Source organism: Sinocyclocheilus rhinocerous, unplaced genomic scaffold, assembly GCF_001515625.1.
Source record: "Sinocyclocheilus rhinocerous isolate Xijiao unplaced genomic scaffold, SAMN03320098_v1.1 scaffold421, whole genome shotgun sequence".
In the NCBI taxonomy this organism is placed as follows: Eukaryota; Metazoa; Chordata; class Actinopteri; order Cypriniformes; family Cyprinidae; genus Sinocyclocheilus; species Sinocyclocheilus rhinocerous.
The window spans coordinates 277,055-301,807 of NW_015656177.1; the positions used below are offsets into that span (position 1 = coordinate 277,055).

At 37.1% G+C, this 24,753-nt stretch overlaps 2 protein-coding genes across 6 annotated transcripts in view; one reads left to right on the forward strand and one right to left on the reverse strand.

Moving 5' to 3' along the window:
• Nucleotides 1-4,346, reverse strand: part of LOC107719806 (raftlin-2-like) — a 32,245-nt gene extending 27,899 nt beyond the window's left edge. The window contains exon 1 of one of the 2 annotated variants that reach the window (XM_016527334.1): nucleotides 3,846-4,346. In XM_016527334.1, coding sequence (XP_016382820.1) covers nucleotides 3,846-3,984 — 139 coding nt within the window. In that variant the 5' untranslated portion in view covers nucleotides 3,985-4,346. Of the gene's footprint in view, nucleotides 1-2,300; nucleotides 2,802-3,845 lie in introns of those variants that run through there. The other variant, XM_016527333.1, reaches the window with a different exon arrangement.
• Nucleotides 4,347-10,925: 6,579 nt separating this feature from the next.
• Nucleotides 10,926-24,753, forward strand: part of LOC107719808 (inactive phospholipase C-like protein 1) — a 66,145-nt gene continuing 52,317 nt past the window's right edge. For all 4 annotated transcript variants that reach the window (XM_016527340.1, XM_016527337.1, XM_016527338.1 and 1 more), the window contains exon 1: nucleotides 10,926-11,358. In XM_016527340.1, the coding sequence (XP_016382826.1) occupies nucleotides 11,185-11,358 (174 nt within the window). In that variant the 5' untranslated portion in view covers nucleotides 10,926-11,184. The remainder of the gene's footprint in view (nucleotides 11,359-24,753) is intronic.

The following is a 24,753-nucleotide window of genomic DNA, read 5'->3' on the forward strand; positions in this document are numbered from 1 at the left end:
GAGTATGGGTCACCATACTTGGCCACATGTCACGTCACTTTTCACTTTTTCACTTTTCACTTTTCAATACTACAGCGAGAATAAAAGTTACTCCTTCTTTCTTTGTGTGAACATTTGGGCGGCGTTATGCATATCTTCCCACATAGTGAGGTAGATATGTGGGGGCGTGTTCGAACGAGCCGTTTTAGGTAGGTGTGGCTAACTCTTAACTTTTATAAAGAATATCTCTTTGGATTTGAGACTTTAGTCTTTGCAACTTTACAGATCTTCTTTATGCACCAAGAGCTTGTAACACTCTAAAGAGAAAGGAAAAAATGAAATCGCATCATATGACCCCTTTAAGAACTGTTAGAGTCATTTTCATACTATGCAGGACAGGACACTTTCAGGAGATACGATTTACTATCAGGACAAATGCGAAATATTCTATTGGGTTGTAATATTTCTAGTCCTCTGTTTCTAGAAAAACTTTCTATGTTGAACACTATGGCCCAGTTTCACAGACAGAGCTTAGCTTAAGCCAGGACTAGGCCTTAGTTAAATTAGAATATTTAAGCAGCTTTTATTAAAATGACTTATAAAAAAATATTACTGGCGTGCATCTTGAGACAAAACAATGGCACTGACATATTTTAAGATATGTCAGTGTAAGTTATTTTCAGTTGAGACAGCTCAAACATGCATTTTAGTCTAGGACTAGCCTTAAGCCTTGTCTGTGAAACTGGGGCTATAGGTTTTTAATCAAGTTAATCCAAATGTGGTCTTGAAATTTTAGGGAAAATGGGTCTTACATAGTTTTTAAATGTTACAACAAGTATTTTTGCCATGAAAATAGCTGCATGGCATTAAAAACAAATAAAGTACAGTTTTCTTTTAAACTGGAAAACTGTAGGCTACATCTCATTTCCCATCATAAAATTATATTTTAGTCGTTTAGGAAATATCACACAAACAAGAATCCCATATAGCTCCTGAACATCAGCCTATCTGCACTCTGCAGCTTTGTATCTCAGGATATCAGTAAACAAAAGTTAATAAGTAATTTACATTTAAAACAAATTTTGACGAGTTAAGCTTGTATATTTTTCAGTTTCAATACACAGACTGAAATACGGTCTGAAGCTCCGTAAGTGGAGTGGAGCGACTGATAACAGTGTTCAGTAATCACTCCAGGTTTTCCATCTCCACTAGGGGTTTTTCCATTTCCCTCTCAAGGCTGGTTCGCAACAGAAACCCGCACCAATTTTCAAACAATCCGCTTCTCCTCCGGGCAAATTTACACATCACTATATTTTATACTGTACTGTACTGTACTATACTATACATTCCAAAAACGATGGATATGGGCAGTACAAAATAGACTGCGCATGGTCCCTTCAAACCAAGAATATTAGAGATAGTGGAAACTGCTACACAGAGGAAGTGAGCATGACTGAATGTAGACTTGTGCCGGTATTCGGTCATGCGATATATCACGGTAATGAATATGCACGATATTGTTATCGTGGGCACTTCTAAATACCGTGAATAATTATATTTTACAAATTATTCAGAATTTTGAATGCATTTTAAGAATACTTTTCCCATAAACTGGTCAAAATGCACAACACCGCTGCATGCTGCGTGAAGGACAGCAATTAATCGCAACATGAAAATTTGATACCGGCGTATCCCTAACTGAATGTCATTTTGTGGAACAGACGCGGGTGTGCTGCCGTCTGTGCGCCTCAGACGCCGTTAATAGAGGGAAAAACCTCCTGACCTATTTCCACATGTGATGAAGCTCTGGCGCTGTTGCTGGGTAAAACGGTATAAGCTCACACACTCCAGGACACACATGCCAAGATTCATCATGCCACAAGTTTGAAAGTACAAACATGGCATTGACTCAAACCATAGTGCTGCCTACCTAGGCAGCATTTTTGTCCATTATTGGCACGTGCTTTCTAGCCAGGCAGTTTGCTAAATTTTGAGAAACAGCCGAATTAACAACTGTAGCTATTTCTCATTCATTACACCCTTACAAAATGAAAATGTACCAAGCTAAGCGTAATCTTCTGCAAATAAATAAATAGATTTAAATTAAAAAAAACATACTTTTGTTAACATCCTGTTATTGTTAGTACTCTAAAAAAAAACTTTCAGAACAGTTGTCAGTTGTTTAGTTTATTTTGTAACAGTTAACTAATAATGAGTTAACGCAGTTTCATTATAGTAAGAATAACTTAAATGGTATTTTGCTGGGTTTTTTGTAAGCGAGCATCACATAAAAATCTTTGTTTACTGCACTGATCTGTTACCTTCCAAACTGAAGTCCAGCAGCACATACTCGTACACGGAGTCTGTTTTGGTCTCGACCTGTGGTCTCTTTAAAGTGGAGTAGATTTTTCCCGGGCTGCTGTCCTCCGGGTCCTCCAATTTCCGTAATCCACATCCCATATTTGCGGGCTCTCCAGCACACGCAAGGCCGGACACGGGGCGACCCACTCGGCCACGCACTCAGAGGACTCCCGCTCCCGTGCTTAGTGGGTTTGCTCCATATTACAACAACTTAATCCTTTGGGAGTGACACTGAACCGAGAATGACGTGCCGTGTGTCCGATCCCGTTTAAGAAAACGGCTTAAGTCAAGCAAAGATCACCAAATCCTTCTGCGAGGTCTTTATGAGACTAAAATAATAAAATACTCTCTGAAGTTGTGCAATAAAGAAATCCAGATTATCTTCATTAAAATCTCAATCAGAAAACCACATCTCATTCAGTCTCCCTATGTGGCCGCGAAATAATAAAGCAAAAGTTGTATTGGGCTGGAATCATGTTGAAATTAATGAGCGGGCGTGGCGAAGGAAACCGATTAAAAGGGCGGGGCTGAATATTAAACAGGAGGAGGGGTGTGTATAAATTATAAATGTTTACACAGCAGACAGAGACAACGTACTACTATTGTTCCTTTTAGTTATTTTGGTAACCCACTCCTAATGTTTTTGTGACATTTTTCAAATTCGTGTGTAAAACTTTTAACTTTATACATTTTTCTGTATTGCTTTATTGCATTTAAATGTGCAGTTATTTTTGTTATAAGAAAAAAGTTATTAAACCTGTTATACTGTATTATGACAGCACTTTTTTAACTTAATTTAAATATCTTGATAATACCGTATACCGTAATAAAAGCATTAGCAATTAATCGCAACATGAAAATTTGATACCGGCGTATCCCTAACTGAATGTCATTTTGTGGAACAGACGCGGGTGTGCTGCCGTCTGTGCGCCTCAGACGCCGTTAATAGAGGGAAAAACCTCCTGACCTATTTCCACATGTGATGAAGCTCTGGCGCTGTTGCTGGGTAAAACGGTATAAGCTCACACACTCCAGGACACACATGCCAAGATTCATCATGCCACAAGTTTGAAAGTACAAACATGGCATTGACTCAAACCATAGTGCTGCCTACCTAGGCAGCATTTTTGTCCATTATTGGCACGTGCTTTCTAGCCAGGCAGTTTGCTAAATTTTGAGAAACAGCCGAATTAACAACTGTAGCTATTTCTCATTCATTACACCCTTACAAAATGAAAATGTACCAAGCTAAGCGTAATCTTCTGCAAATAAATAAATAGATTTAAATTAAAAAAAACATACTTTTGTTAACATCCTGTTATTGTTAGTACTCTAAAAAAAAACTTTCAGAACAGTTGTCAGTTGTTTAGTTTATTTTGTAACAGTTAACTAATAATGAGTTAACGCAGTTTCATTATAGTAAGAATAACTTAAATGGTATTTTGCTGGGTTTTTTGTAAGCGAGCATCACATAAAAATCTTTGTTTACTGCACTGATCTGTTACCTTCCAAACTGAAGTCCAGCAGCACATACTCGTACACGGAGTCTGTTTTGGTCTCGACCTGTGGTCTCTTTAAAGTGGAGTAGATTTTTCCCGGGCTGCTGTCCTCCGGGTCCTCCAATTTCCGTAATCCACATCCCATATTTGCGGGCTCTCCAGCACACGCAAGGCCGGACACGGGGCGACCCACTTGGCCACGCACTCAGAGGACTCCCGCTCCCGTGCTTAGTGGGTTTGCTCCATATTACAACAACTTAATCCGTTGGGAGTGACACTGAACCGAGAATGACGTGCCGTGTGTCCGATCCCGTTTAAGAAAACGGCTTAAGTCAAGCAAAGATCACCAAATCCTTCTGCGAGGTCTTTATGAGACTAAAATAATAAAATACTCTCTGAAGTTGTGCAATAAAGAAATCCAGATTATCTTCATTAAAATCTCAATCAGAAAACCACATCTCATTCAGTCTCCCTATGTGGCCGCGAAATAATAAAGCAAAAGTTGTATTGGGCTGGAATCATGTTGAAATTAATGAGCGGGCGTGGCGAAGGAAACCGATTAAAAGGGCGGGGCTGAATATTAAACAGGAGGAGGGGTGTGTATAAATTATAAATGTTTACACAGCAGACAGAGACAACGTACTACTATTGTTCCTTTTAGTTATTTTGGTAACCGACTCCTAATGTTTTTGGGACATTTTTCAAATTCGTATTACACAAATTAATATTTTGAGATATGGAGATTAAGAAAGAAAGAAAGAAAAAAGACAACCCTAACACCTATTAAAACACCTTTATTTTCATTTTAATCTTTAATAATTGTTTTATTAAAGAATGGGATGTAATAGTCATTTTTACACCCCCCAACAATGATTCATGGTGAAAAATTCCTACCAAAACCAGCAATGAAGCAAATAACTTTTAGGTCACTTTCTGGCACAGTGTTTGCAGGGATGAAAATTCTATAAAGTGACTTAAAACCACATTAAATGAGACTGTAGCACTAGAAACATCTGTTCAAATAAGTGGTAGGCTAAATTTGTTGGCCATACAAAATTTGAGGAGCTGAGTAGAAAATTATGAGCAAGAGCAAGATGGAATTTTCAAAAATTAACATCTAAAATACTTAATTTACTAACCACTTGGGCATTCATTTAACCCATTCCATCTATTTCGGAGCTGTTATGCTATACCTTCCTTAAACCAGTAACACAGCCAGTGATCAGATGTGTTTTTTTTTGAAGTGTTATTGTATATTATACCATTGACTTTCAGAATTTCAGTTACTACAGACTTGTGGGATTGAGATGTTGTGTCACACGTGGGCCTTACTGTGTGTCGGCAGCTGTAATGTTGGCCTAATGTAGGGGCGTTTACAGGGCATCTGGATCTTGGTTGTGCATTTTAGAAGTAGCATACGGCTAAAGAGCAAACAGACATGCACCACTGTGGCTAGAAATCAAAGATAGTACCTTTTCTCTTACATTAACAAAAGCATTTTGTTAATAAAATAGAACAAAAGAGAGAGAAGGAAGGAAGGAGGCCTCCAAATGGGGGGAGCAGAGGAAAGCTAAGAGACACAACTCAAATAATTCAATGTGTTTATTATGTGGCTCTATTTTTACACAGCTGTGAGTGAGTCAGACGTCACCCAGGCTAAAGCGGAACAAAAAAACAAAACAAAACATGAAACTACCAAAGTAGCTTCTACTTTGCTACTGTACCAACTGTCAAACTTACAGCTGAAAACAATGCCCACCTGCTGGCTGTGAGCACCATGCTGAACAATAATCTCATTAACCAGCCACAAAGCGGCATATTTTTGAAAGCAGCTCATTTTAGTGGCTTTGTGTGCCGCTTTTTGTTTTGGCTCTTGCCATTCAGAACACAATAGTTATGATTAGGGATTAGTTTCCATAGTTTTCCCAAATTGATCCTTCGAAAACATCTTTGTGTCAAATTTCCTCTAATTCTTTTTAGATTATGTGGCCTTGGGTTGCCCTGTAAGACAACAGACATCTGATGCATTTATAGATTATAAGAGCCAAATCCAAAATTGGAATAATATAGTATTTGTTAATCTTTCACAGAAATTAAAGAACATCCCAACTGTATCTATCATGCCAGGCTCAGAAACATCAGTTTCAATCTCGACAGTAGGTCACACATCTGTCTGCCCGTGTGCTTCTTAGTCAGTGCTCAGAAATAACACTGAAAAACCAAGTCTGGGTCCTAGACCGGAAACCGCTGTCATTCTGAGACCACACCCAGAGGACGCTGGGAAGGAAACTCATGCCTGTAGGAAGGAAACAAACATACGGTAGGTAGTTAAACTGCCACAAAACTGTATGCAAATGTTAAACAATGTTATTTATTTTCAATTAGTTTTTCCAAAAATCACACTCACTATTAATTTCTCATCTGTCTCCACATTTTCATCTCAAAATGAATACAAACATTGTCATCTGATACACATCACTCCACTTTATAATCCCACCTCTGTTCCTGTGAGATTAAACTGGCATACATCAGTCACTCTGACACATAATCCGGACTCTATGCAGCCTGTTTATCTATTCCTGAGCTCCAGTGAGATCATATCTGATGAGAATCTATTGTAACTTTTTACAATCATTTTCAACATTAGATCAGCACAAAGCACTGTCACCTCACAACAAGTAGGCCCCTGTGGTTTGAGGCCTGGCATAGGAAAACGGTTTTGAAAATGTATGGATGGAGGTTTTGATTTCAACATTTAGGCTATTTCAAACGGACACTTACAGTATTTGTGTTTGATTTAGTGATGGAATTGTATCTTATTCCATCTTGTGGCGAAATTTAAAAGGACTGATCTACAAAATATAGGGGAAACTGAGTATTGTGAGTTGTAACCAATCAAAAATGAGCTACACGAGTGAAGTCACTATATCAGACATGGCAACTACCCTACTGAGGTGGCTGTAGACCTATTTTGAAATGAGGACAAAATGTTAAACTCTCCCCATTCTCTCTAAAACGAATTATTAATACTATTGAGAAACAATCTGCCAAGAAATAATACAAGTAAATATTAAGGTTGCTTAGCTCTGATTCATCATTCAGAAAATGCTAATTCAAACAGGACTTTTTAAGGACACAAATGCCATTAAACTGTTGGCCTCATGAATAGGCAAATTCAGTTTTGTAAATACACGTCTCTTCTTCAATACTTGTGACACAGCGCCATCTAGCGTTCAACTCAAAGGTACAAAAAGTCATTCTAACATGTCTGTTAGAGTTTTCACTCATCTCATTTGTAATAGAATTTGTTGTGGATCTTTTCCACTCATCCTGGTCAGTTAGATGACACATTTACCAGAGAGTGGTACTCTGACTGTGATAAATAATTCAAATAAATTATTATTAATAATAAAAAGAATGTGTGTGTTTGTTTGTGTGTGTGTATGTATATACTGTATATATATATATATATATATATATATAACGTGACTTGAAACTGACTAGAAACACCTGTTCAAACAAAGTTATAAGCTAAATTTGTTCGCCATACAGAAGAGAATATATATATATATATATATATATATATATATACAGGTGCATCTCAATAAATTAGAATGTCGTTAAAAGAACCAAAGACTTAAACTACTTCAGTCTGTGTGCATTGAATTTATTTAATACACGAGTTTCACAATTTGAGTTGAATTACTGAAATAAATGAACTTTTCCACGACATTCTAATTTATTGAGATGCACCTGTATATATGAGCATAAAGTTATAAACATGTTATAAACACAATAATGCAAATTTAAAGTTTTTAGCTTCTTCCCTCTTGTGAAAATGTGAGCGTTTGTAACCAGCTGCTCCTACTCTTTTCATTACTTTTGGTGAAGCTCTTGAGAGCGTTTTAAAAACTTTGATCCAAGCAATTCAGTTTTGAATGTGAAGAGATGTAGAGTGCAGATGGAAATGACAGACGGAAATAAACAGTGCTGATAGAAACTAAGATTCTGTGTTGAAACATTTTAAATGATAAGAGGCAATAATGCAATAAAGATCGTTTCAGATAGTGTTGCCTTCAAAAAACTTTTCAACCTTCTAAAAAGCTTTTTGCGTAGTGCATTGCGCACTTTTGTTCAAAACCTCTCATAAAAACAGTGAACATTTGATTTTGACTTTTTTTTTTTTTTTTTTGAAATACAATTGAAGCAATAAAAGACTTGAGATACAAATACTCCCTGCACATGCTGTTTTCTCGTTCTACACCGACCAGGGAGCTGAGGAGTGAAGGACGCTGAGATAAGAGCAACACGACCCTGACACACATCTGTCACCTCTCACACTCGCTTGCGCTCTCGGGCAATAACAAGCTCTATTAGGCTACCCACAATTCACTTACATAAAGTATAAAACATTGAAACATTTAAACGTAGTTTACAAGACAGCTACTGGGTAAACAATTTATTTAGGGATCCTAAATCACAGAAGCATATAAGATGAGCCATATTTTCAAAGCAAACTCTGTAGGCTATTTGTTAAATTTTCTTACTGACGTTTGATGTAGTTAATGTTAAGGTTCTTAAATCGTTGTAGTACTTCACGTCATACACTTGAGGGCGTGATACACATGAGGGCTATTTAAAAACTATTTATGATCACACTTCCGTGAATACTGCTGTATGTTTTGGAATATTTCAAGATATGCATGCACATACATTTCAGTTATTATAGTGGACATAAATCTAACCTTATTCATATCATTTTGCTGTGTTAACCTGGTTCTAAAATGTAAACAAATGACAGAAAAACAGATACTTTGTTACAACAAACTTTGTTGCTGATTGAGAATATTAAAGGGGTCATATGATGCGATTTCATTTTTTCCTTTCTCTTTAGAGTGTTACAAGCTCTTGGTCACAGAAATACTCCATATATTGCTCAGTAGGCTAATTCATATTAAATGGACACTGCCACATTTTTTAAATGGTAACATAAATAGAATGTGGCAAAAGTTGTGGAGTTGGGTGTAAACTTGCTTTGAAATGGGAAGATTTAGTTTTCAAACCTCTTTGCCTCATAAACTGTTAACTCAGACACACACACACACACACACACACACATTCAACATCTTACACCAATGTCTACTTTTGGCTGAACAGGCTGACTAAAACAAACTCCATTTTTAGACACTTGTATTTCTTGTCCAACGTTTCCATTTCATAACTTTCCTTTGCCACCCAGTGTGATAAACATTTAAGGTGTGGCAAAGTAAAGTATGAAGTTAAAACACTAATCAGTCTTAAAGTGCATATTAGAGCTCTTTTTAATGACACCCTTCCATAGAGAGGGTTTAGTTTAACCATGACAACCTGACGCAAGGGAAAAAGCTGCAGAGAGGTGTTAGAGTTCTTAGCCCTATGCTAATGACCCTCGGGTTCTGTCTACTTTTCACAGAGGACTCGCATCTCGAGCAAGCCCTCATGAGCAATTGGCTCATCACAATGTTTTCACTATGTTTTTTTAATCTACATTTCTCTGTGAGTTTTATTAACCATATTCACATGCCTTTGTCATGTGTTCTACACACACATCAGGCACACAGAGGACAGTCCAGATATCATTTAGGATTACATTCCTCATTTAAGTGTTAAAGGCCTCATGTCAGTGTGGTCCTGCCATCTGTCTTCAACAAATAGGCAACATCTAATAGTGGAGAATATTCATATAGCATATGCCATAGCTGCTATAAGGATTTGAAAGACACTTATTTTGTCTGGGACTGTCATTGACAAATATTAAAATCACATTTTAACCTTTAGAGACTCAGAGACTGCAAGTATACTTGATTTTCTTTAATTATATATATATATATATATATATATGTGTGTGTGTGTGTTAATTGTTATTTTTTGTTAATATTTATGAAGATTAAGTATGCCATTAAATTACAGAATTTACTACAAAACCTTGGAATTTTTGTTTTATGAAGTATGTATTTTATTTTACTTTACATTTACTTTTTATTATTCATGTATCTGCTTAGAAGTGTAATGTTTTGAATAGTGTTTATTTTTATATGTTTTTACGTTTTCATTTTGATTGTAGTCAAAGTTGTCTCTTTGTTTCTATTCATTTTATTTCAGTTTTGTTATTTTACTAGCATACATCAAGTTAATGAAAATGAGAAATGTTACCTTAACAAGCGTAGGTTTTTTATATATAATATTTTTATATTATATATTAAATAAATGTTTACCCGATCTCTACTAGTCACCAAATATATGCTGCTGACCTTCTATATATATCAAAAACAATCATAATAATCATTTAATTAAAAAAACGTCCACAACATTTTGGCAGAATCGAGCGTTAGGGGTTAAACAGACAGATATAGAGGATAAGATATAAAGCCACAGAGAAAAATCAGTCTGTATTGGTCCCTCTCTGTTAGCAGCACACGGACTCGTCACCCCACGGTTTACTAGAATATTATGTGCATTTATATATATTTTAATATATATATATATAAGTAAACGTTTATTTTATTTCAAGTAATGGATTTTTTTATGGTGTTATTTTTAGTTAAATATAATAACCCTGCTGTTTAGTCTAATTTATATTTTGATACATTGTTTGTTTTTCAAGGTTTTGGAAAAATGTTCTTGTTTGTCACATAAAAACAACTCTTTAACATGTCTTACTCTATTTTGAATTGAACCGGACAACCCCCCCTTCGGAAAAGTAATACCCCAAGCTTAATTTCTCCCAAACATCTGGTAAACTCAAATGAGTAACATTCCTGAAGCTCATACGCATGGGCTCCTCCTCTTTGAAAGACGAGCGTTTAAAGTTTGTAAAAAAATTGAGAATGTCTGATTGGTCACTACACCCGTCAATCACGAGCTTTACGGACGGGGGCGGGCTTAGCGGATCTAAGAGGTTGTGCCAGTGTCAGTGGCGTTTCTCATTCTTGTCTAACCAAACAACACACAGTGGAGATGAGGCGAGCAACATCCACAACCAGTACTCCGGCGTTTCTTTTCCATCATGCTTACACAGAATGCGCACATTTGGGGTTGTTTTGCAAGTGTCCTCTTGCGCAAGAGAATGATTAATGAGCCAGTTATACATATCATTTCTTCTTCGAGCTGTGTGAGTGGCAAAAGTTGCTTTAGGATGGGCTCAAGGAACGAGATCCATTCTCAACCTGCCGTAGAATCTGCGCAATTAAGTTAAATTGGACTACCGGAGCTACCCAAAGACCCATATTAAGAATTGGATGTGTATGTTCTTGGGTCCAAATATAGAGTAAAATTATATTGATTTCCTAACCAACTAATCCTGGAGATGTCGGAGTCTTACGAGGATAGGGTGTGCGGGGATGGAGCTCCAGACTTCATCCCACCGAGAGCGATTCGATCAGGCCGGCGGAGTGGAGTCAGCGTGCCACTGGTGGAGCGCGACGAGGCGGCTCTCCTAGAGTCGGTGAAAACGGCACCGAGGAGGAGCAGCATCATTAAGGTAATAGCAGAAACACAGTTGTCAAGAGTTTGGTAGTGTAAATCGTACTCAATATTGTCTTTTCAAACGAAACTGTTACAAGAATTCAGATTGTGGAATAGAGTGCGATCGACCGTCTCCATGTAAACAACAGCATGTGTCCTTGCAGTTCATATGTTATGACACGTTCAGTTCTCTCGGAGATGCTTGAGGGTTTGTGACTTGATCAAGGACACAATTGTGGTACTTTATGGATCCTTGTGGGGTTTGAACCTACAACCAGTTACAGATTACAGGATGCACTAGGGTGTAGCAGCCCAGTCTCAACTGGTTTTGCTTCAGGACCCAGATGTGGCAACCCAACACTCTACCATAACTGTCTATAGTAAACTGAATAACAATTTTTCTTAAAATCAAACATCGAAACATTTTAATATTATGTTTTGAGAATGAGGGTAGCTGTGTTGACATCTGGCCAGATTCTGGTAAACACAAAGCAAAAGTTTGACTGAACATACAGAAATTGATATCAACATTTTCTCATCTCTTTTAGAAACTTCTTTTAGAAGGTTAATCACATTTTAATATTTGCTTTGTGCATTGGCATTGCTTTGGTATCTGCAACTAAGAACAGACCTGTGTCCCATTTTAGGTTTAGAACTTCCGCAACCTGGTTTAGAACCACTGATGTAACCATCACTCCAGCATTCTATTATTCACATTCCTTATGAATTGAAATTATGTTCAGTACATCATATACATAAATAAATATAACTCTGAGCCCACTGGTCAGCATTACAGATCTTTCTGTTGTGCCTTAAATCCTTGAAGTTAAACCCATGAATTGATATTTCACAGATATGAGATTACCTACTGGATTCAAACATCCTCACCTGTGAAATCACCTGACGGTAAAAATTTTATCACAAGATAAATGCTGTCGGGCCTGTAGTGGAATTGTGATTTTGCCATAAATTGATGTTATTATAAACCTTCATATTTTTAAATGCCGTTTACTTGTCTGTCATTCACATAGGGTCAAATACATTGGGTTTTTCAGATCAGGTATGATTTTGTATGTTACTAAACTGGTCATTAATTAACATAACCATAGATATTTGGACTCTTTTTCTTGGATGGAAGCACTTTAGTCCCCTTTAACACAAAATGCAGTAAAATGAAAAGAGCCAGAGGCCGTTTTCCACAGCATGGTTGTTACAGTATGTAAACAGCAAGGCCATTGTGACCTAAAGGTTGACCTGAAACAATTCCATTTTGCAATAATAAAGCATAGACAATGACTTCAAAGAGATGAATGAAATGGGATACCATATTTACTAACTTTCTAAGCGCTTATAAGGATTTCGGAAGAAAAGGAGATGTCAAGAGGTTGGATTAATAGCCTGACATGTTTGAAACACTCAAATGCCCTTTGGGTCTTGGGTTTACTAATGCTTAAGATAATCATTGATCCAGTGTTACGGAGTAATGCAGCAATGACTCTACATCAGTGCTTTGCAGTGAAGGTCAGACAATTATCTTCAGCTTTATTAGGTAGAAGGATTACGGAGCAAGACAGCAGGGCCAGTGACTATGAGGGGTGTCTACACTGTAAAATAAATTCTGTAGTTTTTACAAAATAATTTTGGCAGCTGTGGTTGCCAATTTTGTAACAAATACAGAAAAACTGTAAACACATTTACGGCCAAAAACTGTAAATTTTACAGTGTAAAACTAATTTACAAACAAGAAAATTTGAATGTAAACCAGTAAATTCAACAATGCACACTGCTATTAAAATCTGTTTTGTACCTTTAACATACTGACAACCACCATAATAATGCAGGTGGTAAAAGAGAAAGCCACATGAAGAATCAAAGCTCATCACAGGTAGCTTCGCCACAAGCAGAAGTATATACTAATATATAGATGGTGCACAGAGTCATTCATGCAAACACAAAACACCATCATGGTAACACACATGATACTTAAATAATGCATTAAACTTTCATTAAACGACAGAAGATGTAACATAAAGCCCAAATATACATAACTAATAACAAAAACTATTAAAAAAACATGATTATTTAAACAAAATACTTTCAAATGTGGAGTGTCATGCAGGGAATTCTGGGAATATCAGTTTACAGTTTTTGACTGTAAATTATACATTGATTTGTTATTTTTACTTCTAAAAACTGTAAAATTAACAGCATTTTACTGTAAAATTACATGAAATGTCTGGTTAGATATTTTACAGTGTTTCCCTGTATATAGTACGGGAACTTACTGTTAACCTATTAACAGTTTTTTTCAGTAGCGTTTTTACAAAATTTTACAGTTAAAATTACACTTATTTTTTACAGTGTAGTTATTAGACTACTGTACATAGGATTTATATAAAACACAGCACTTGCTAGTTACTGTTGTTGCAATGTGATGTAAAATGTTAATAGCACTTTCTGTTTGCATGGCTGTAATTGAAACTTTTGAAACTTTATTTGTGACATTCTCTTATTTGAAATGCAATTTCTTTTTCTTTTAGATTTTGCATTTGCGACAGTAGGAGCCTCTTGAGAAGCTGGTGCTGCTGCTACACCCCACAAGACTGTAATCTGTATTTGGGTGCTGCCCATAACCAAGTTCAGTACTTTCAGTGCTCGAATAGGCTGTCTTAGTTCAAGTGAGCAGGAAGTGGCATAGGGTAATTGACAGATGGCAACGAAGCTGATGATGTCAGTGTCAGGCACTGTCGATAGAGCGGAGAGAGGAGGCAGCGGTCATGTGACTCATCCCAGCCTGGGTTCTTGGTTCTGTTTGTTTGAGATCCAGAATGTGAGTAATGTTCCCTGTCCTCAGCCAAAGTGCGTAGCCCTCCAAGACAATGTCCAGAGCATCATTGTTTTTAAATGGATGCAGAACTTGTAGCTTACACCTATTTAGTACAGACTTGAGAACTTGTTGCTTGTCTGATATCTACAGACCTCCCTCTGTGCAGTTGTGCATGCACAAGAGCACCGCACATCAGTGTAATAGGCAAATGGAGTTGATCCTGCAGCATCCCTGAGCATGCAGTGACCTAACCCTTCCCCCATGCCTCTATGTTCTTGACCTAGATGATAGTAAAATCTAATTGTTTTTCAGTTCTGGCTGTCCTTGGTGAGAGAATGTCCTAAAGTTTCCCAGATTCAATTGCCATATGTGTTCTTGGACTGCTAAGATGGTTAATAGTTTGTAATTTTTGTCAGTGTATTAGTGTGGTGCTCAGGAGACAAACTGGATTATAGCCACTTGTTGACTTGCTGGTTTTGAAGGTACTTGCGCTCTCATGGTTGAATAAAAGAAATTATAGGCCTTGGCCTATGTACATTTCATTGTATGTGGACAATGGAAGAGGTGTTAAGTAGGAATATGTGTACAGTGTCAAAATTTTACTCAATATTATGTCAAAGTATCTTGTCCAAAACATATATAAGTAAATGCAAAATGTTTATTTTTTGTGTTTAATTATTGAAAACTAAAGTGTTTTTGTTGGCTTCAGATCTTCTAGAGTGGATATTTTCATTTTGATGTAAGTTTAATGCACAATTACTTTTTGAAAAGTAACCTGTTATTCATTGGATTGGAATATTTCAGTAAAATGAAAAAAAAAAAGAAAAGAAATGATTTAAGTCATGAAGACCTGATATTTGTACTCTGAAGGTCTAAGTGATATTATGAAAGAAATTGAAGAGCACAAATATTCAGATTCTGTAATAAAGAAAATTTCACAAAAAAGTACATCTTTAGTAAAGAAGTACAGTTACTCAAATAGTTTATGCCACTGTTTTGGTATGATTTTTATGAAGAAATAGGAAACCACTCTGCAAATTTAGTGAGTTTTGACAGTGAGCTTTAGGTTGAGCAGAAAAGCAAACTTGGGGAATCCGGAGTACAGAACCCTGGGGAACACCTTGCTTGTTTTTTCAGCCTCATGAGCACTTTCCATTTAATCAGTGCTGTCTGAACACAGCTTAGTACAGTTTTACAATGTTCCAATCCACACAATCTCTACCTCACATTTCTCCTTATTTGCTGTAATACTCTTCCTTTTCTTTCTACTTTGCCATTCTCTGCCAATCTCTGTCCCACTTCCTTTCCCCCTATATTTCTTTAACTGTCTCTCTCCCCTCAATGTTCTCATGCAAACAAAAACAATATCTAATCTTACTCATTAAAGATTTGTTCATCCATAAATGAAAACTGTCATCACTTCCTCTAATGTTGTTCCAAACCTGTATGACCTAATTTCTTGTGTTCTAGAACACAAAAGGAAACATTTTGAAGAATGTACTGTTCATTCTTTTCAGTGTAAATAAAATAAATGGAGAGTTGATTGAAGATTTCAAACTTGAGGGTGAGTAAATTGACAGATTTGTTTTAAATTGTTGAATGTATTTTTAATCAAAGCAAAATTGAACCAAAATCTAAATTATATTATGATATTAAACACTTGCTGTGAAGAAACCCCCGGGCCCTTTCCTAGGATCCATTATTCTTTTTTTTTGTTTACCAATTAAGTAATATGACATGCTTTTGGATCTTTTGATCACAGTAAACTTTGTTCTGCAGCATTGCACTCTGTTCTGGGCAGTGATTGTATAGAAAGCATCACTGGCTGCTGGTCAAGAGCAATGACAATCTGGCTGCTATGACACTGCGTGACTGACTTTGTGGTTAAGTGGGCCTGTGTATGAGTGTTTGTCGGTGTCCTGAAGGCAGACTGGGACCTCTGTCCTCTAGTGTCACTCAGTTACTGGTGCCACAATCATCTGATTGCCGTTACCCTTCCTATCTGACACAAGTGCTCATCTAAGCCTCTGGGGCCTCACTTGTGATCAGTGGCCTATTGTGTGGTGTCAAAATTACAGATGTCATTGTGTTCTCGTGCTCAACAGATATGTCTGTGATTGGCTACAATGATAATCACTTCACGCTCTTCACCGATAGGGCTGTGCGATTTGGGGGAAAATATCAAATTGCGATTTTTTTGACAGATATTGCGATTGCGATTTGATTTGCGATTTGCAAAGTCAAGCTTCAGCTCAATATTGTCAATAATGTGCAGCACAGTATGGGTATCATTACCCTGCTGAAAAAAACTATAGAAACCATCACAGAAATTCCGAGCGATTACACAGATACACACGGGAGTGTTGAAAGCAGCGTCTATCAGCAGATCCCTAATATATCTGCTCATAGACAGTTCCGCTGATAGATGTGGCTTTCAAACGCTCCCGTGTGTATCTGTGTAAGCGCTCGGTGAAGAGCGTGAAGCAATGATCATTGTAGCTAATCACAGACAGGTCTGTTGAGCCGTGAACACGGTTCGCGCCGCGTGGGGCAGAGAGGAGCGAGTATGAGAAGCATTCACAGACACAGGCTGTGTGTGCGCTCTTCTGAATTGGGAATAGCCAACATGCATTATAAACTTATTTCAAATTAATCTGTTGGGGAGATAAAATGTGTAAGATAACGTTCACGTACTAACAAAAACATCTAAGAATGTATCTTTTATTCTCCAGTACTGAAAACAGAACCGATGCGGGAGCTTTTGATATGCGCTGTGACGCAGCTCTTGGAAATTACGTACCTTTTTTGTTCGTTGTCTGTCATTTCGAAGCTTAAGTTGCATACGTTTTTCTTTAGTTTTAATTTGCCTAACTATCGATCTGACCCAGTAGACGCCATAATCCCACTCTGTCTCTCACCCGTCCCGCGTTCCGGTTTTTTATTTATTTTTTTTTAATGGTGGGTGTTTACGCAGTTGGCTAGAGCAGTGCTGATTGGGGAGAACGGAGGTGCGCTCACTCTTGCCCAGGGCATGTAAGATTGCAACTCAAGGCTGGCAGTCATACATATGCTCTGGAACAGAGTAATATCGCGTCCACATCGCAGGCTTTGCGATTAGGAAATCGCAACGTCTCAAATCGCGATTTCGATTCGATTTCGATTAATCGCACAGCCCTATTCACCGAGCGATTACACAGATACACACGGGAGTGTTGAAAGCAGCGTCTATCAGCAGATCCCTAATATATCTGCTCATAGACAGTTCCGCTGATAGATGTGGCTTTCAAACGCTCCCGTGTGTATCTGTGTAAGCGCTCGGTGAAGAGCGTGAAGCAATGATCATTGTAGCTAATCACAGACAGGTCTGTTGAGCACGTGATCAAAAAAAACCCCCTAAACTTCAGTACCGACATTGGCACTTTTGACAACACTACTAGTGTGTATTTATGTGTCTGTATTATAAAGTTGGTTTATGATCCAAATCTGCTTAGAAAACTAGCTGGGTACAGCGACCACTAAAGGTGTTTTATGGCTATCTGTGTGGGGAAGTATACAGTCTTTTATCAGAGGATGCAAATTTTGACATTTTCATAGCCCTTTTCCTGTGCATATTTCAAAAAATTTGGCTCTGTTTCCTAGCAGTACCTCGGGTGCCTGCGTCCAGAAGACTTTTGTCTCATTAACATTGTTTTTTTTGTTTTTTTTTACGTTTCCTTGCTTTTCAGTGCCAGGTGAAAACTGGACAGCATTTTTGCCTTGTTTGGCCACTCTGTGTGAGTCAAGGCTTGTGAAGAAAGGGAAAAATTAATGCCAAACTTTCTTTTTAGACAAGTTGCCAAAAGCTGTAGATTTTTATAAAGTTCAAACCTCATTCCCCAAACTTTTAATCTAGCTGCCCCTTGGTTTTTGTGTCAGCCTTCAAATAGCATTTTACGGTTATCATCACCCGTCGGTGTGGAGACAGCTGGAATGCAAAGAAGTTGGGGAAATACAGAAAGTGTGAGTGAGAGAAGTTCTGAGGTGAAGGAGTGTGAGAGCTGAAGGAACTGTCTGCTTATATGTTATAGCTTCCTGTTTAGTAACACCCAACCTGCAACTGATGTTTTGCTTGTCTGGTGCATGCTTTTACTTGTGATCACCTACATCATAAGTACTGATATCTACATCATAGTCTGCTATCAGCAGTGTACTGTATGTGCCCATTACGGTGACAACAACATCCAAAAAAGGGACTTTAGGGGATGGAGGAAAGGCAGAAGTACAACAAATGTCAGAGTGTGACTCTGAACAGCGGTGACAAGGGAAAGCCATGCGTGCTTAGGCGTAGACAGGAAGTACAGTACAACAGATCATATGATAGCATGAAAATATGAGTAAGTTGAATTAGAGGGAGTAGTGTTGAAATGGTCAATTGTGCACTTTTTACTTCAGGGTGGAGTTCAGCATGTGGCCGATCAACTGAGAGCAGCCGAATTAGAACTGCTCCCTTGGTAGACCACGGCCCAGAGGCCTGGCACACAAGGCACAGGCAAGAGTCTCAGAAGACTGAGACACTAGAGACAAATGTTCTCAGAATACTGGATGACATGCTCATCAAATGTTCAGTGTTTGTGGTCTTTGAAGCATGAAATAGTTTTGAGTTTTGACAAACTAGAATTCAGCAAAAAATTACAGTTGTTTTCTGTAATGATGACCATCGATCTTATTAAAGCCAGAGTTTTCAACCTAGGGTCAATAAAGGTGTAGGCTATATTTGCATTTATTTGATGAAAATACAGTAAAAACAGTAATATTGTGAAATATCATTACAATGTAAAAGAACTGTTTTCTATATTAATATAATTTTGAAGATGTAATTTATACCTATGATGACAAAGCTGCATTTTAAACAGCCATTACTCCAGTCTTCAGTGTCACATGATCCTTCAGAAATCATTCTAATATGCTGATTTGCTGTTTATTTCTTATTGCTGCTTATTCACATTTTTTTCAGAAACTTTGAAGAATAGAAAGTTTAAAAGAACAGCAATTATTTGAAATATAAATATTTTTTAACATTATAAATGTCTTTTATGTCACTTTTGATTAATATGTGTCATTACTAAATAAAAGTATTAATTTATATTATATTATATTATATTCCTGCATGTATATTGCATGTAAAAGTGAAAAATTGTATACAGTAATATCACAGTTCTGCTATACCTATCTCATGTTAACATTTGTAATATTTACATGTGATTATGCTTTTGAAACCGTGTTTATTTTATGAACATATGTGCCGTGCAATGTCATGCTCCATAGACTTCTATTTTAAATGCTTTTTGGAATGTGCGATATATATTGTATACGATAATATTGTAATTGTTGTTTAAATGATATGCGATTTGACATCATCGAGTATATCGCAAAAACCAAACAAAAACACACCCAGAGACTGCACCCCTACACTATGAGATGTAGGTTAGACTGTTGCACGAGCACATTTAGAGTTTAGTCCAAGAGTTAGTCTAATAAAATACATTTACAATTCCCCCAAAATTCAAGATAAGGGGGCAAATATGCCCCAATATGACTTTTATATGTCTTTTATATTTATATCATCTGATATAGCTTCACACAAAGAGTACAGATTTTTTTCTCCAAATATCAGTACGATTGCAAATGTGATATTGATTTTATAAAATAGTCAAATAAGTTAATGTTAATTGATTTACATTTTAGACACAAATTCCTGTTTTTGCTCTATTTCATCAATGAAAATAGTTTCAAACAAAGACACCTCAGAAATGTTTTCAAAATGTTATATTTAAAACATTAATCTCCACATAAATGTATGAATTTAATTGCACTCATGCCACCTCTGAGCCTCATTAATTAAATGTCTGAAAATGTACCTGTGCCACCTCTGTACAAATTAATTTTTTATTAATACTAATTTCATATGATTGCGAAACGGCACTAATGATTGTGGGTGGAGATGGGGTAGCCTAAAAAAAAACTTAGCGTGTGTGTTGATGTGCAGCCTAGAGCCTTGGGGACAGTTTTCTTAAGCCTGCTCCCGCTGAATTTCTGACCATTACCGCCCTCTCCCACAACGTGTGTGTCCCGCTCCTGCAAACATTCTAATATTGTATAATATTTTCGCACATCAGGGAGCCGCTATCAATATGCGGGGCTTGAGTCTCCAGAATTACAAGGTGACAGGTTCTCAGAGACTTTGCTTGGGTAAAAAAATCCTAAAAAATGACCCCTATTTAATAAGAATAACATTCTGAAGTGTTGCAAAATACATGAAGACTATTTTTATAAGCTTTATGGACCGATAAGTTGAGAGTGACTCTTGAAGGTCCAGCACCACATCCTCTTGTACCACTGTTAAAAGAATTTATCTTCCAGAATCTGGCAGTAAGTTTTAGGAGCTCATTTTTGTCAGTCTCTGCAAGACAGACTTTTCAGGATAGGAGATGGACTAAAAATGAACTCCCAAAACTTACTGCAACATAGAGCTAAGGAGAAAATGTAGAACTTGAAAAATTGGAAAAACAGCTTAGTGAAAAGCGTTTACAGTTTAAAAGCAAATAGAAAGTCCTATTTTTTAAATTTCTTTTCTTAATATTGTTTTGTAGATTTGCACATGTACAAGGTTTAAAATGCTCATGAAATAGCATGAGCAGCTGCATGTTTGAGCTGCATTCCTAGGTCAAAGATGAAAAAATGGGATTTACAATAAAGTAATTTACAAAATTATTTTGACTTGAGTTTATTTATTAATGAGTAACGTCTTTTAAAGTCCTTGAATCTGGTGTTCATGAAAGAGTGGGAACCCTGATTTAAGAATTTGACACAAAAGATGATGCATACATTTAATTAGGTTATAAAAAATTGGCCTTATAAAGGTAAAAATGCCCATAAAAGGTAAAAATCTGTTTAAACTTATTGGAAAAGTTAATTTCTGTTACTCCTGCAAACTAATCGCCGCACAGAATATGAAGAATATCAAAAGCTTTGGGAGTCAGCTGCCCACGGCAGTCCTAAGCCTGTCAAAATACCAGCACAATAACATGCACAGCAAAATATAGTTTAATTATTGTTATTGACAAAATTCCAGAAAATATCGAGATATCATTTTTTTGTCATTATCGCACACCCCTAAATACTTTACAGTAAAATGCATTTTTGCTTGCTTTTTTTTTTTGGTTTCTTTTATTTTTGACTTAATTACCGAAATACATATGTTGTATATTAAAAAGGGAAATGTATTAAGTTGATGCTGTTGCGTCCTTTACCGATTTAAACTGATTGTTGTACGACTGAGACGTTGTACATTCTTTCAGCAAGTTTAGCTAGGAGTGTGAGTCCAAGAAAATAAAGGGCAGACCAGATCTTGGATTCTGAATTGCGATGATTTCACTCCAACTCGCCATGGAAATCACTGGCTCACAGTTGGGCTACCATGGCAACCGATGGGCCTGACACAATCCACTTCAGTGTTCATTGACATGCAGAATGCGGTTTTGTAGTCTGGGGTGTGGTCACAACTGTGTCAGCTGAGGTCTACCCAACATGCACTCATGTTCTTGTTCCCCTCTTTTAAGCACGGCCTGGCGTGTGTCTCTCGCGAATGTCTGAATGTGATATTTCACTTTGGAAGAATTACAAGAAACACTTAAGGGGGTTCCGCAGAGTTTCACCCATCTGCACTCTGTCAAAAGAGCTGTCCCGTGAATAAGAACAGACAGAGAGATTCTCCATGCACAAGCACTTATTTCCTACTTTAATTTTTTATTTTCATGCCTCCTTCCGCTGATTAAAAACAGCTTTTGGTCCTTTGACAGTTGAGAACGTTTGTTTAGGTGGTGTGAAAGAGGCATGCTATGAGAGAGGTGATTCCTAAACGCAGTTTCTGTAACAGGATTACATTTCTAATTGTCTCCTCATCCCCTCAGCTTCTCTGAGTAGCAGTGAGAGGGGAAATGAGAGGAAGAGAAGGTGGACAACTAGAAGCAGACATTAGAGCATTTGAACAGGAAGATTCTAGGTTAAATACAATTGAAGTCTTATCGACAGGATCTTTGGCATGCTGTGGATTATCATGGACTCATCTCTCAGTTTGTAAAAATATGCAAACATTGTGTGTACTGTACGATGCAGGATATTGGTCTGGGATAAACAGTAAGTTATTACTACAAAATCACTGATCACCCTGTTTGACCCTGATAATGATCAATGCTATTTTCACTATATGATTATCGTAAAGAAAGTCAGTCAGGTTCATATTTAACTTCATATTCATATTTTATTTATTTGGTGTAGGGAGGAGGAGAGGGAGTTTGTAACAGTAATTACACAAAAATGTACAAAAAGAATTTGCCGTTGTTAAGCACTTGAGATGGATTTTCTGGAATTGTGCATAAATCAAAACGCATATAGTTGTGATGGATTTTTTCCCCTCACAAAACGTTGTGTTTTCCTTGTTTTTATCTACCTAAACAAGTATTGATGGTTTATGCAACTTTTCAAAGTGATTACTGTAAACCAATTTTCTGTTTATATAAACATGAAGGATGAGTTGAAATTGTCTGTGGTAATCAACAGCAGGCCACAGAACGGTTGCATTTATCCTGGAATATTCCTTTTAAGGTGAGCAGATGGAGGGAACAGGTTGTTGTTAAATGAGTTAAATGTGAAATTTTCATTTGCTTTGTTTCAGTTTGTGAATTTAAAGCTAGCCATTGTCTTTTTAGCCAGGGGAACTGACAATATAATTAAATGACAGTAAAACAGATGGAAGATTCGGGTAGAAAAAAGTACAACCGCTTATGCTTGAATTCTGAAAGTGTATTGTAATCACACTCATTATAAGTATCTTTTTGGTCTCTACTTTTTTCCATGTCCTTCCAGGCTCCTTGTTACAACCCTGTTACAAATCAGTTCTTGTATCCAAAACAAAACTTTGCTGACTATTATATCTGATTACCCATAATGCCACTATACACATGCGTGTCTGATTTTGGAATGAACATTTCAATTGACAGTTTTCAGTCTTCAGGTAGCTGTCCCCTCATTTTTCCATAATTTGTTCTTTTGTTGTTTTGGCTGAAATTCATTCGTTCACTTTCACATTTCTCCTTCTCTATCACTGATGATTGGCAGTCACAGAGTAGGCACTTCTTGTGCCGCACCAGGAATTACAGTGCCAGTGACCCTGTGATCTTTGACTCTCAAAAGAGGCAGGTTGGGCAGGTTCCATAGTAATAAATGGGAAATATCGTCTTTTCAGCTTTATCCGTCTCTCCCTTTGAGTCTTTTCGTCTCTTTTGCCTTATCTCCATCTCTGCACACTCCCTGCTGTCCAAGAACCCTCATATGAGAACCAAAGTTCAACACATTACAAATCGCCGCTGCCAAGAACCTGGCTTATCTCTTTTCATCTCTCTTTTTTGGCCTCAGCTCCTCCATCTCTCGCTCTGTCTGTCTTTTTATCTGATCCCTTTAGTTTTTTTCTTTTTCAGGACGGACAAACAGGATGAGACCAAAACAGACATGGCAGAGAGGATCAGGCCTGCAGACAGGCAGAGATTTATCAGATAAACTAGAGAGAGATGGAGACAGACAGAAGGTGGAGGCAGACAGTTTTGCCAGTAAGGACATCATAAAGGAAAGCGACCATTGAAAATCAAATTTTTTACCTTGTTTAACCTTGAATAACTGCAGACTACTGGATATAGATAAGTTTCTTTTTTTTCATGTATTAGTCATATGTTTATTTTATATCCATAAATGTTTGTTTACGATATATAGCCAGATCTGTATTTTATTCAGTGATGAAATTTTAAATGCTCTGAATGAATCTGTGACAAACCTCTGTTGTTTTGACCATAACATTTCCCTTGGGGGCCTTTGAGTCTTGATAATTTAATTGAACTTGACCAAATCTGGCTTTTCAGGCTCAAATTCAGACTATGTCCACTATCTTGGTTTAATGTTGGGTTAAAGCCACTAATTAGTTTTAATTGTTAATAGTTGGGTTAAACTATGTTTCACACTTGTAATTTTGTTAGAACAGCTTTTATCCTTGGAGTATGAAGCCCATCTAAATGTTGTCAAAGGTATACAGCATTGTCAGATATTCACTTTTTGTATTAAAGGGTTAGTTCACCCAAAAATGAAAATTAGCCCATAAATTACTCACCCTCAAGTCATCCTAGGTGTATATGACTTTCTTCTTTCAGACGAATCCAGTCGGAGGTAGGGCTGCACGATAAATTGCATGCGATATTTAATGCGCATCTTGTCAGTAAAGCCGCTTCTGTAATCAGCGGTAAATTTCCATCACGTGCGGGCTTTCACATTGAGCAGCATTTACTACAGAGAGCCGTTGTTCACTGGCAAGCTGCGCAAAATGTGCATTTTATTTAACTGCTTTTGGACGGATGCATGCAACACCCAATGAGTGGCATGAAACAGCTTGAAAGATCAAAGACCATTTTTTATTATACCTCCGACTGGATTCGTCTGAAAGAAGAAAGTCATATACACCTAGGATGACTTGAGGGTGAGTAATTTATGGACTAATTTTCA